The 14,192-nt window shown below is 39.3% G+C and overlaps 1 protein-coding gene across 5 annotated transcripts in view; it reads left to right on the top strand.

Moving 5' to 3' along the window:
• ZNF684 (zinc finger protein 684) overlaps positions 1-13,704 on the top strand; it is a 30,081-nt gene extending 16,377 nt beyond the window's left edge. Inside the window, exons 1-5 of one of the 5 annotated variants that reach the window (XM_061412355.1) lie at positions 858-3,774; positions 5,641-5,677; positions 10,483-10,609; positions 10,926-11,027; positions 12,136-13,704. In XM_061412355.1, the coding sequence (XP_061268339.1) occupies positions 5,663-5,677; positions 10,483-10,609; positions 10,926-11,027; positions 12,136-13,040 (1,149 nt within the window). In that variant the 5' untranslated portion in view covers positions 858-3,774; positions 5,641-5,662 and the 3' untranslated portion in view covers positions 13,041-13,704. The other 4 variants (XM_061412356.1, XM_061412358.1, XM_061412360.1 and 1 more) reach the window with 4 other exon arrangements.
• Positions 13,705-14,192: the final 488 nt, after the last annotated feature.

Here is a 14,192-nt window from a genome sequence, read left to right as displayed (position 1 = left end):
GGAATAAGAGAAATGAAGGATGGCTCCTAAATTTTTGCTCAAGTAACCAGGTGAATGATACATTTATTGAACTAGGAGAAGTGTTATAGTGGGAGTGTGGGTGGGGACAGGATTAATAGGTTGATTTGAACATGTGAAGTTGAAGGTAGCTTTTAAGGGGAGATTTCAAGTAGGCATAAGGAATTAGGGCTCAGAAATTCAGGGGAGAGATGAGGGGTGGAGATACAGATGTGTCAGTTAAATCAAAGAAATTTGTCATCAAATAAATGGTATTTAAAATTGTGGGGCTGAATGAGACCATTTGAGGAAAACTTCAAAAAGAAAAGACCCAAGGCCAAGTATTCCAACATTTGGAGGTGGAATAGAGGAAGATTATTCAATAAAGAAAATAGAGAAACAGTATTAGTGAGGTGGGAGAAATTATCTTTCGTGAGATGTTGTAAAAAACAAAATAAGGAAATATGTCATTTATCTTAAATGCTGTTGAAGTCAAATATGATGAGGACAAAGAAAACCCATTTAGTTTTTCAAGTGGAATTTCCTTGGTAAATGGACAAGAGCAGTTTTAGGAGTGTGGTTATGGTCAAGAAGCCAGTTAGAGTGGATTTAAGAGAGAACTGGAGGTGAGAAAATGTAGGCAGAACCAAGAAGCAACTCTTTAGGGAAATCTTCCTCAGAAAGAAAGCCAGGGGTATTTCCTTGGTGGCCCAGTAATTAAGACTTCGCTTCCACAAAGTGACCCAAGCCATTGGAGATGTTGGTCAACCACCTCTGAGAGGCAGGCCTGGGCCCAGCCAGTGCCAGCTAAGCATCCTTAGGTAGGATGAGGGGGCATCATGGGACCCCTCGTGTTGGGGGACAGTGCTGTCTGGTTGATTCCAGTTGGGGGCAGGAGGTATATTTGTTTATTTTCCTGGTTTCATCCGTTGGATCATTGAAAAAGCAAAAGAATTCCAGAAAGAACATCTACTTCTGCTTTATTGACTATGCCAAAGCCTTTGACTGTGTGGATCACAACAAACTATGCAAAATTCTGAAAGAGATGGGAATACCAGGCCACCTGACCTGCTTCCTGAGAAATCTGTATGCAGGTCAAGAAGCAACAGCTAGAACTGGACATGGAACAATAGACTGGTTCCAAATTGGGAAGGGAATATGTCAAGGCTGTATATTGTCACCCTGCTTATTTAACTTATATGCAGAGTACATCATGCGAAATGCTGGGCTGGATGAAGCACAAGCTGGAATCAAGATTGCCGGGAGAAATATCAATAACCTCAGATATGCAGATGACACTACCGTTATGGCAGAAAGCAAAGAACTGAAGAAGAGCCTCTTGATGAACGTGAAAGAGGAGAGTGAAAAAGCTGGCTTAGAACTCAACATGGCAGAAAACTAAGATCATGGCATCCAGTCCCATCACTTCATGGCAAATAGATGGGGAAACAATGGAAATACTGACAGACTTTATTTTCTTGGGCTCCAAAATCACGGCAGATGATGACTGCAGCCATGAAATTAAAAGACGCTTGCTCCTTGGAAGAAATGCTATGACCAACCTAGAGAGCATATTAAAAAGCAGAGACATTACTTTGCCTACAAAGGTCCGTATAGTCAAAGCTATGATTTTTCCAGTAACATATGGATGTGAGAGTTGGATTATAAAGAAAGCTGAGCACTGAAGAGTTGATGCTTTTGAACTGTGGTGTTGGAGAAGACTCTTGAGAGTCCCTTGGACTGCAAGGAAATCAAAGCAGTCAATCCTAAAGGAAATCAGTCCTGAATATTCATTGGAAGGACTGAGGCTAAAACTGAAGCTCCAATACTTTGGCCACCTGATGTGAAGAACTGACTCATTGAAAAAGACCCTGATGCTAGGCAAGCTCTGGGAGTTGGTGATGGACAGGGAAGCCTGGCATGCTGCAGTCCATGGGGTCACAAAGAGTCTGACATGACTGAGGGACTGAACTGAACTTCCTTTTTTAGGTCGTTGCGGTCCTAAACAAATGGTTCTTTGTACTCTGCTTGCAAGTTTTCTGTGAGTTTGAGTGTTTCCAAATTAAAAGTTAGGCCAAAAAAAAAAAAAAAAGACAGTGCTCTTTAACTGCAGGGGGCATGGGTTTGATCCTTGGTCACAGAACTACCAAAGCTGCAGGACACAGTCAAAACCTTAAAAAAAAGAAAGAAAGCTAGGAAATGGCACAATTGCTTGTGAGCTAAAGTCAAGAAATGATTTTTTAAAAATAAGATATAAAAATGTGTTTATGACATTGAAAACGCCAGTAAAGTCAAGAGCTTACTAGCATCAAGTGAGATCTTAATGGTGAGCATCAAGTGAGATCTTAATGGTGCTGTGTAATAGTACTTCATTTTCTGAATCCATTCACTTCCCCACATTCCTAAATAACTAACATTAGAATCTCAGATGCCACTGATTATAAGATACATCATTATTTTACATATTACTAGGAAAGAAAAAGTCTACCAATTAAACTATGGCATGTCATCATTTGTGAGACAGCAATTTCACATATGTTGAAATATGAAAAAAATATTAGAATCAGTCTAATGCAGAATTTCTTATCTTTTCTTTCCTCATATCTCAAATACCTTCTCCCTAACTTCACTTTGAGCTTTCAATTTCACTTATAAAATACAAACACTCAGGGAGGATATCCTCATTCTCCCCCCACCAAATCTGTACCTATTGATTCTGCTTCTCCGGTTATTTCAATGAATAAATTGCCCAGGCTCTTGCTTAGAACTGATCCTCCCAATTGTGTGCTGGATTCTATCCCTTCTTTCCTCAAGGACTTTGCTCTTGCAACTGTCCTGTCTCTCCTGTATTGTTGATTTTCCCCTCTCCATTGTATCATTTTAAATAGGGTACAAACACTGTAATTTCTTCCATCTTAAAAAAAATTTCTGAACCCCAAATCCATCTGCAATGGACAGTTTTACTTTCCTATTCATCTTTAAAAAATTGAAGGAGTATGTCTGTAAGTACTTGCCTTCTCCCATTGTTTCATCCCACTCCTAATTCTTGTCAGACTTCATCAAACTTCCATCAGTACACCAAAAGGGCAAGTTTCAGCCATCCCCGAACTGCTCGATCCAATGGTCAATTATTACTTCTCATCCTACCTAACCTATCAGCAGCAGTTAATGCAATGGATCACTCCCTCCTCCTTGAAACGTTCTCTTCCCTTGATTTTGCAGATCCAAACCTTCCTCCTTTTCCATCTGCCTCGGGATTATTCCGTCTCAGTCTTCTTTGTTGGGTCCTCTTCATGTTTCTGACCTAAGCTACTGTTTTACTAGAAAAGACTGAACTGAGTAAAGGCAAATTATTCTCTTAGCAAACTGCTGACTTAGATTTTCCAGTATTTAAAAATTCTGAGGTCTATAGCTTTTAAACAAAAATGGTATCCACATCTCCCTTTTATAAGTGAGCATGTCTCTTCAAGCAGCCCCAGAAATACCAGATCTGGAGTCTCCCTCTAAGGAGGCAGAACCGACGCATTCCAGAAATAAGCTCCATAGGCTTTATGGGAAATGTAGTATTGGATGAATAGCCTGCACCCCGCGGGAGCCTGGGAACTCTGGGCGAAGAGTTATTTCCGGACACGCGCAGTGGGGTGGTAGCCGGTATTCTGTAATTTTTGAACCAGTACTGCATGAAGTGAAAGTTGGGGTATCTCCCGAATCTGGGAGATCTCCGTAACCTGATCTCCAGCTTAGAGCCGGAGCTGGGAGTGTGGCGGTGCAAAGCTGGCAAGTATGACTCTACAGAACTTGGGGGACACAAGGAAAGGGCAGGAAGAAAGGGACCGCTTTATTGGCTTACCCAACGAAAATAAAACGTGAAAACCCTCACATGCGGTGACTTCCAGTTTGGGTGTGTGGGTCCTGTCCGATTCTGGAGTAGTTCAGAGAAAGCAAGGGAAGGGTCCAACTGCCACTCCGTGGGTTCCTAGATCCCAGTTGCGGCTTGAGCAAGTTCAGTTTGCATTCCTGCTCTTGTGCTTTAAACTGCACCTTTCCTGATGACAAAAGCACCTTTGGCCTTACTAAAGCCTACAAAAGGAAATAGTAAACCATTTTCAGGGATCTAGGAAGAAAACATTTTTAGAGAAACTTCGGTGCATGCTTTAGGGTATTTTCATGTGAAATGAAAATATCTCCTGCCATATTAATAAACAAGAAATGTCACAGCTATCAGTGGTACGTGGCTTCCAAATGTGAATGAGGGCTGCTAAAACTGCGATCCAGCAGAAGCTGCTGCCCGCCCCCTGCCCCACGGTGATTGCTTTGGAGCTGGGAGAATGCCAGAAGTAAGGTGAACAAGGAAACAGGATTAGCCCCAGATAGCTGAGGTGAATATGAAAGGAATGAATTCAGTGAGCCCAGAGGCTTGCATCTTCCCATACAAAGAATGCTAAATTCCTTAACTTGATACTGATATTTGAGGTTCAGCCTGCCTGCTTCCTTTGTTGCAAACTTGTGTGTAGCCTGACTTCCTCTCCTGCCTCCTTGGAGCAGTTTTCCCAGAGTTACTGAGATGCGGTCTCCCAGGCTAACATTCCCACCAAATAAAATAATTCTCTACTATATTTTTTTAGTCAACACTCACAACAATCATCTGAAGTAAGTATTATCTCTATTTTGTATATGAGTTAACTGAAGCAGAAAGGTGAGTTTAACTTGCTTGGACTCAGGCAGTTTAGTATAGATGATCTGAGAGTTAAACTCCAGATGAATTTCCTTCAAATTTCATTCTTTTTGCAAGTTGAAAAGAACCTGCAAAACAAATCATTGGATTTATTTTTCTTTCGAAATATTTTTATATATGCTAAGTAAATTTTGGTTTGTCATTAAAAAAACTCATGGTATGTGTATGGCTGAGTCACTTTGCTGTTCACCTGAAACTCCCACAATATTATTAATCGGCTATACCCCAATACAAAATAAAGTTTTTTTAAAAAAAGAACCCTTGGTGAATCTGCAGATTTTCCAGTGATGATTGTAAATAAAGCTGAGAGTGCCTCTTGCACATTTTAGCCTTTCTAGGGCTCGAGCAGTTCTGGTTGGAATTTCAAAAAGCCCAGGTTGGGCCTGTAGGAGATGGTGAGATTGAGAGAGAGAGATTGAGATTTAGAGTCTCAGTTTAAGACTTCAGCTTAAAAAAAAAATCCCTCCCCCACTTTCCCTGCATCCAGCCTCTTCATAAAACCTAATTTGAGATCTCTTACCCAATCCACCTACAGAACAGAGGCCAGAGAATCACAGGAAGGAATGACTTCCAAAGATAACTGAGCTTGAGAGATGAGGCTTTTAGTTATCACTTTAACTCATTCATTATTATCTACTTAGAATGAATTTCTGGGAGAAAAAAACCTGTCACTGGTTAAGGTTAATGATTTGCTATTAGGTCAGTAGGATAGAAATGTACAGCCTACTAATATAAGATCATTGCTTATAAAATGTGGACATTTCTGACTTGCTGGAAACATCATTCTCTCACAGGGTGGCCTTTTCTCAGACTGCACTGTATGTGCTTCTGTTCCCGTAGAGCAGGGTTCTCCATTGTAGTCCTGGTATTTCATGTCTTTATTCTCTTCCCCATTTCTACTTTCATAGATCTCTGTGCAGAGAGGCAGAAATGATCAACTTCAAGGTAAGGCGTCCATTTATTGTTATTAAAATCTGTCTCTTTTTTTTGATGGGTAAGAAGTGGATTTATTTAGAGAGATGCACAGTCCATAGACAGAGTGCGCACCATCTCAGAAAGCAGGAGGTCCAAATCTCTTTTTTAAAAATCCGTATAAAAAGGAGATTATATATAGTTAGGGAGAATGTAGACTGAATAGATCAGGTCCAATAGGAAATTCAGAAAATTGATAAATTGATATCCAGGTTATAAGGTTTTTCAGCATTTAGGTAGAGCCTCATATCGGAGAAGGCAATGGCACCCCACTCCAGTACTCTTGCCTGGAAAATCCCATGGACGGAGGAGCCTGGCAAGCTGCAGTCCATGGGGTCGCTAAGAGTCGGACACGACTGAGCAACTTCACTTTCGCTTTTCACTTCCCTGCATTGGAGAAGGAAATGGCAACCCACTCCAGTGTTCTTGCCTGGAGAATCCCAGGGATGGGGGAGCCTGGTGGGCTGCCGTCTATGGGGTCGCACAGAGTCGGACACGACTGAAGCGACTTAGCAGCAACAGCAGCAGAGCCTCATATGTGTACCCACTCTTCTGGTGATCATAGAAAATGGGTAGCCAACCACAGTATTGGCTTTGTCCAGGAGCATAAAGCCGAACAATTCCCCTGATAAGTAAAATCTTTCCTAGCACAGTTCTCCAAAGAAAATATTACAATTCCAAAGAAAATATTACAATAATGTTTCAAAGAGGTTATGTTAGCAACAGTATTGCCAGTAACAATTCTGTGATAAATATAACATCCGATTTCCAATGACCTTAAGAGTGTTCCCTAGAATAAGCAGGGAACATAGTGCCAAGAACTCTGTTTGCAAGTCCATGTGTGCTGTGCTATGCTGTGCTTAGTCGCTCATTTGTGTCTGATTCTTTGCGACCCCATGGACTGTAGCCTGCCAGTCTGTGGGGGTTCTCCGGGCAAGAATACTGGAGTGAGTTGCCATGCCCTCCTCCAGGGGATCTTCTCGACCCAGGGGATAGATTAGGTATCATTATTGTGATTGCATTATACTTTTAGATAAATTTGGAGAGAATTCATAACTTTTCAATAATGAGTTCTTCATTTTATTTGCATTTTTATTGTGGTCCTTCATTATAGTTGTATAGGTTTTTATGTATGTAAATTCTTATACATTTCTTATCATGTTTATTCTTACACATGGTTTAAGTTGCTATTGAGAATGGGATGAATATTTTTTTCATAATATTTTCTAACTGGCTATTCTGGTGCATAGGAAAGTATAGATTTGTCTGTTTGACTTTATTCAACTTACAGAACTCTTACTAAGTCTAAGAGTTTTTTAGTTTAGTCTTAGATTTTCTAGATAGACCATCATATACTCTTCAAATGGAGTTTTGTCCCTTATTTGCTTATCTCCATTGGTTTTTTTTTTGTCTTATTGCAATGGACAGGATTTCTAGTACTATAATTTTGAATGTAATTGCTAGCCAGAATCTTTTCTGGTCCAGTTTTAATGGGAATTCTTCCAGTGTCTTATATTCTGGTAGATAGTTGTTCTTTGGTTTTTTATTTTTAATCAAGTTAAGGATTCTTAGCTTACTAAGATTGTTTTCATAAATTGGGAACTTTTCCCCTCATATCCTCTTTTTATACTTGTCAATAATATATTTCATGGTTTTAACATAACAGTTTAAAGAATTTATAATACTCTTCCCATTAAAGGGACAAACAATAAATATTTTAGGCTTTAAGGCTATATGGCTTCCCTGACAACTGCTCAACTCTGCCCTTGTAGTTGAAGTAAAACAAATAGAGGCATAACTGTTTTCCAGTTACATTTCATTTACAAAATTATATTTCTTCTAAATAAAAAGATTCTGTGGCATTAAAAAAAAGCTTGTAGGTTTTAGTTTGCTTCCTTATATGGTCTTAACTATCTCTTTGTGATAGAAATGTTGCTATGTGCCTTTTTAATTTCAGTTTAAATTAAAAATGATTTTGATTCATGGTTAAGAGGATATATTTTATCATATAAAAATCTGTGTTTTTCTATTTTATTATGCTTATATAAGTCTAGCCTGTTAACTTTATAGCCTATTTAACATCTAATTACCTTTATACATTTATTTTGTAGTGTTTAATAGGCTGCAAGATTACTGAGGGCAGTAATAATTTTTTTCTTTTTTGTATCACTAGTACTAAGAAAAAAAGTACTGTACTCGGAGAAGGCAATGGCACCCCACTCCAGTACTCTTGCCTGGAGAATCCCATGGACGGAGGAGCCTGGTAGGCTGCAGTCCATGGGGTTGCACAGAGTCGGACATGACTGAGCGACTTCACTTTCACTTTTCAATTCCATGCACTGGAGAAGGAAATGGCAACCCACTCCAGTGTTCTTGCCTGGAGAATCCCAGGGACGGGGAGCCTGGTGGGCTGCTGTCTATGGGGTCACACAGAGTCGGACACGACTGAAGCGACTTAGCAGCAGCAGCAGCGGTACTATACTTGGTATGTCCTCATTAAATATTATGTGAGTGAATGAGTGAAGAACATATAAGCAGTATTTTAAAATAATTTTATTAAGACTTAATTCACTTATTATAAGTTGACCACCTTAAAATTAGTGTGTTAGCACAATTCTGAAACTGTCATCACTAATCTCAGAACATTTTCATATCCTCAAAAGAAACCCGATACCAATTAACAGCTACTCCCCATTCCTTCCTTCCCCCAGCCCTGAATTACTTTATGTTTTTATGGATTTGCCTATTCTGAAAATTTCATACAAATTGAACTGTACAATATGTGATCTCTTGTGACTGGCTTCTTTCACCTACCACAATATTTTCAGGGATCATCTATGTCATAGAGTCCCTTTTAGTACTGAATAATATTGGATCATATGGATATACCTCATTTTGTTTATTCATTTATTACTTGCTCAATACCCATATTGTTACCACTTTTGCCTGCTATGAATAATTCTGCCATGGACATGTGTGTATGATTTTTGTGTGGACATATGTTCCCTCGGAGAAGGCAATGGCACCCCACTCCAGTACTCATGCCTGGAAAATCCCATGGACGGAGGAGCCTGGTAGGCTGCAGTCCATGGGGCCGCTAAGAGTCTGACACGACTGAGTGACTTGACTTTCACTTTTCACTTTCATGCATTGGAGAAGGAAATGGCAACCCACTCCAGTGTTCTTGCCTGGAGAATCCCGGGGACGGGGAGCCTGGTGGGCTGCCGTCTATGGGGTCGCACAGAGTCAGACACAACTGAAGCAACTTAGCAGCATGTTCCCAACTCTTTTGGGTATATACCTAGGAAAAATTGCTGGGTATATGGTAACTCTAATGTTTTGAAAAACTCCTAAATTGTTTTCCATAGTTGCTGCACCATTTTACAATTCCATCAGCAGTGTATGAGAGTTCTAGTTTCTCCCTACCCTTGTGAAAAACTTGTCATTGTCTGCCTTTGATTTTAGCCATCCTGCTGGATGTAAAGTGATATCTCATTGTGATTTTGATTTGTACATCTTTTCATGTGCTTTTGGATCATATCTGTCTTTTGAAAAATGTCTGTTCACATCCTTTGCCCATTTTTAAATTGAGTTTTCTTTTTATTGTTGTAAGAATTCTTTTTCTTTTAGAGACAATTCTCTTTTCAGATATATGATTTACAAATATTTCCTGCTATTTTGTGAGTTGTCTTTTTCACATTCTTCATGGTGTCCTTTGAAGCACAAAAATGCTTAATTTTGATGAATTCCAAGTTATCTATTTTTCTTTTATCACACTTTTTCTGTCATGTCTAAGAAACCGTTACCAAATCCTATGTCATAAATATTTACTCCCTGTTTTCATGTAAGAATTATATACAGTTGACCTTTGAATAACACAGCTTTGAACTGTGTGGATCCACTTAGGTGCAGGTTTTTTCCAGTAAATACATACTGTAGTACTACATGACCCGTGGTTCATTGAATTCATGGTTGTGGAACCACAGATATAGAGGTGTCTGTAAACTTATGTGGATTTTTGACTGTGGGGAGGGTTGGCACCCTAACCCCCAAGTTGTTCAAGAGTTACCTGTAGTTTAACTCTTACATTGGGTCTCTGATCCATTTTTAGTTTATTTTTATTATGATGACTTCTCTGGTGGCTCAGAGGGTAAAAGCTTCTGCCTACAATGCAGGAGACCCGGGTTCGATCCCTGGGTCGAGAAGATCCCCTGGAGAAGGAAATGGCAACCCACTCCAGTACTCTTGCCTGAAAAATCCCTTGGATGGAGAAGCCTGGTGTAGGCTATAATCCATGGGGTCACAAAGAGTTGGACACAACTGAGCGACTTCACTTTCTTTTATTATGATATGAGGTGTGTGGGTTGGAGGGAGTCCAACTTCATTCTTCTGCATGTGGATATCCAACTGTCCCAACACCATTCATTTAAAAGACTATTCTTAGGAGGGTTCAGGATGGGGAACACATGTATATCTGTGGTGGATTCATTTTGATATTTGGCAAAACTAATACAATTATGTAAAGTTTAAAAATAAAATTAAAAAAAAATAAAAGACTATTCTTTCTGCTATTGAATTGTTCTGATACTATTTGAATATTTTTAATATAATTTTTGTTTCTATCACAAAGTATATTTCTGAATCAGGTGTATAGTAGTTTTCATACATAACTTTGAAAACTCATCAACGAACATGATATGATCCTAAGAGGCTGCCATGACTCTTACAAGTCCGAAAATGATGCACACTTTAGTTTGAAGATCCATGTACTATTACAGGGATCAGTGACACTCCAGGATGTGGCTGTGGAATTCACCCCAGAGGAGTGGCAGCTGCTTGACTGTGATCAGAGAACCCTGTATTGGGATGTGATGTTGGAGAACTTTAGAAACCTCATCTCAGTGGGTAAGGACAGTGGGTGGTAACTTTTTAGTTGTAACTCAGAATGTTTTAACAGTACCCTTCCTTTAAGACCTGTGAAAGCTCTGAACATTCTGAAGCATTAGCAAGTTTGGCCTTGAACTTCATTAGTCAAAGATTCTTCATCTCCTTTGGGGATCAGGTGCTGTGTTTATGCTTCTGTCTCCTAAGTGAAGAAGGGTCTTTTCTGTTCTGAAGCCTGTTTGTCAGCCTTCACAGGCCCTAAGACACCAAGAGGCAAACCCGAATTATGAGGTAGTTGTTCCTGGCACTTTGTCCCCAGTTCTGTGTTGTTTCCCAGGAACAGGGTGTCCAGTTACTGAAACAACAGTGATATTCAAGGTGGAGCAAGGACAAGGACCATGGATGGTGGAGGGAGAGAACTCACGTTGGAGCTCTCCAGGTGAGTCAGAGAAACCCAGGAAGATGGGAGTCTTTGAAATTGGGGTCCCAGTTGGTGAGTGAGGGACTGGCACCTTTGAAACACTTTTTAGGAAGCACATACCTTTGGAAGTGACTGGGTGCACTTGACATGCATCTGACATCATCAGATCCCCAGATGACACCCTCAGTTCCCCTCTCCCATGGGGCTGCTCTTTCTGTTCTTCAGCTCTCGTGTAGGAGGATGTCCTGCCACTCCACTTTGACTCCTCACACTGCCCGTTGCATCGAAGTGCTTGCTTGGTTCTCTCAATTCCTAGAATCCTCATTGTTCTTTCCCCTCTCAACATGATGGCGGATCTTCCCATACATCTAGTTCTAATAATGTAGTCAGCTTATGTGGATTTGCAGTCTTACTCCACCAACCTCTGTTGGATAAGGTTAGAAGACTGGAGAGGGAGAAGGAAATGGCAACCCACTCCAGTGTTCTTGCCTGGATAATCCCAGGGACGGAGGAGCCTGGTGGGCTGCCGTCTATGGGGTCGCATAAGTCGGACACGACTGAAGCGACTTAGCAGCAGCAGCAGCAGAGGACTGGAGATACAAAAATGTTCCTGAAGGGAACTGATATTGTGCCAGATGACCAAGAGGAAAAAAAGAGATATGAATGCAGGAAAAAAGGGAGGTATTCTACCAGGGTGATCTAGGAATTAAGTAGTGAGGACTCTGATTCTGATCTCCCTCTTCCAAATCTAATTTTCCCTTAACTCCATTGTGTCTTGTTCCTCTCCCTATCCATTGATCACATCTCCATAGTGGGCTGTCTTTGTTCTGTGAGTTGACCATACACCCTGTTGAGCAACTTTTTGATTTTCTTTGTACTCTCCTCACTACCTTATGCTATTTTACTATTGTTTCGTTTCTTTTTTCCCCCCAGGTCACAAGTTAAGCCACCCATTCTCACTGTCATTCTGTCTCCTTTTTCCTCCCTAGCAGTTTTATTCTTAAAGTTCAGGAGCAAGGTGAAAGCATACTTGTTTCAGAATGAGACTAGATTTGAAATCAAGTTTCTTTCTATGACTGTCAATGGCAAAAATTAACTAGGAACATTTCATTGTACTCCTTTTTAGAAGCTGACTGCCCACTTGTTGATGAATCAGACAAGCACCAGAAAAGCAAAGACAATTTTTTAAATTCAATTTTGTTCATGTTTGATAAAATTCTGACTGTGGAGAGACTTCATGGTTATAATATGAGCACAAGTCTTAATCCTACAAGAAAAAAATCATATAAATGTAAGTCATATGGGAAGAGTTTGCAGCCTACTTTGGACTTTCATAATTATAATAGATGTTATAATGGAGAACACGCTGATGAATGCAATGAATGTGGGAAAGCCTTCAAAAAGAAATTTAATTTCATTAGACGTGAAAAAAATCATACAAGAAAAAAACTGTTTGAATGCAACAACTGTGGGAAAGCCTATAGCAGCAAGGCACACCTTGCGACTCATCAGAAAATTCATAACAGAGAGAGACCCTTTGTGTGCAGTGATTGTGGAAAAGCATTTACACATAAAGCACAACTCATGGTCCATCAGAGACTCCACACTGGAGAGAAGCCTTATGAATGCAGTCAGTGTGGAAAATCATTCACTTGGAATTCTTCCTTTAATCAACACATGAAATCGCATACACTTGAGAACTCATTTGAATGTAAGGAATGTGGGAAAACGTTTAGGTATAGTTCGTCCCTTTATAAACACTCTAAATTTCATACAGGAGAGAAACCATATCAATGCATTGTATGTGGCAAAGCCTTTGGCAACAGTTCTGTGCTTGTTACCCATCAAAGAATTCATACAGGAGAGAAACCTTATGGATGTATTAAATGTGGCAAAGCCTTCATCAAGAAGTCTCATCTCCTTAGACATCAGATAACTCATACAGGAGAAAGGCCCTATGAATGTAGCAAATGTGGGAAACCATTTTCCCAGAAGTCAAATCTTATTGTACATCAGAAAATTCATATGTAATATTTACTTATGAATATGAGAAAGCTTTAATATTTGATAAGTTATTGAGTAGAGAATTCATGGTGAGGAGAAATGCAACAATTTGAAGGAACTGAAAGAATAAATTCCCATTAAAAAAAATCAATGCCAGTCATGTTCTGGAAGTGATAAAGTTTTTAGAGGAAAGATCACAGAAAACGTTAATTTATAATGATAAAACTTAGAGCTTGGAAAACATAAACAATCAAGGAATCAGTGAAAACTACATTCAGCATCTCTGATTATTTTTATAACAAATTATATAATTATGCAAGTGTGAATATAAAATAAGTTTATATGTTAAATTATATCTATCAAGAGTTTCTGAAGTAAATATCACTTTTTCTTCCAATCTGAATAGTAACATGCAAGTGAAAAAATGTGGTTTAAGATATAGTATGAATCTCAGTAATATTTTCATCCACCCACTGGCGCTTTTAATGGGTGTGGCAGTGTTACTGAATCTCAGAGTCTCCTCTTTAATTCTGAAACTTGTTATAAAGATATATAGAATTACATGTGTGTATAACTTAACAAGATATCAGTTGAGATGGTGAAAGCAGTTGTATTCTATACACTAAGTGCTCAGTTGTGGAAAAGGAAGTATTTAAAGAAGTATGTAAATAAAACATTTGCACTTCAGATACCCCTGTTCTTTTTCATTGATGTGTCCACCTGAGGTGTAAGCATAGTCACCTAGGGTATCATCTGAATTTCATCTTAGTAAGGTAGGGTGTCGTGATACTTTGCAACTTTCAGGGAGCAAATTTTTGGATCTATTTTTTGTTTTCTTGTTAAGAGATTGATACAGGTTTAACTCTTAGAACTGCCTGGCATTTTCCATGTGACAGCACATGGAAAATTTCCATAGGCCCTTTAATTGAGTTGAAAAGAGCACTGTTTTTGTTATGTTTAGTTTAGCAACTTCACTTTGGAACGTGACATTTGGTAAATTCCAAATATTCCCTTAAAAGGATGAACCAATCTTTATTTAAGCTACAGTTTTTATAATTGTACACAATATTCCTTGATCATGTCAAAAAACGTTTATGCCTTTTTTTGAGTTGTGGCCAAACAGCTTGATCCGAAATTCAGAAATCAGGCCTTTTCAAGTTTAGGCTCAGTCACAACTTT

Source organism: Bos javanicus, chromosome 3, assembly GCF_032452875.1.
Source record: "Bos javanicus breed banteng chromosome 3, ARS-OSU_banteng_1.0, whole genome shotgun sequence".
In the NCBI taxonomy this organism is placed as follows: domain Eukaryota; kingdom Metazoa; phylum Chordata; class Mammalia; order Artiodactyla; family Bovidae; genus Bos; species Bos javanicus.
The sequence above is the reverse complement of the archived record's forward strand: the minus strand, read 5'-3'. Positions and strand labels throughout refer to the sequence as shown.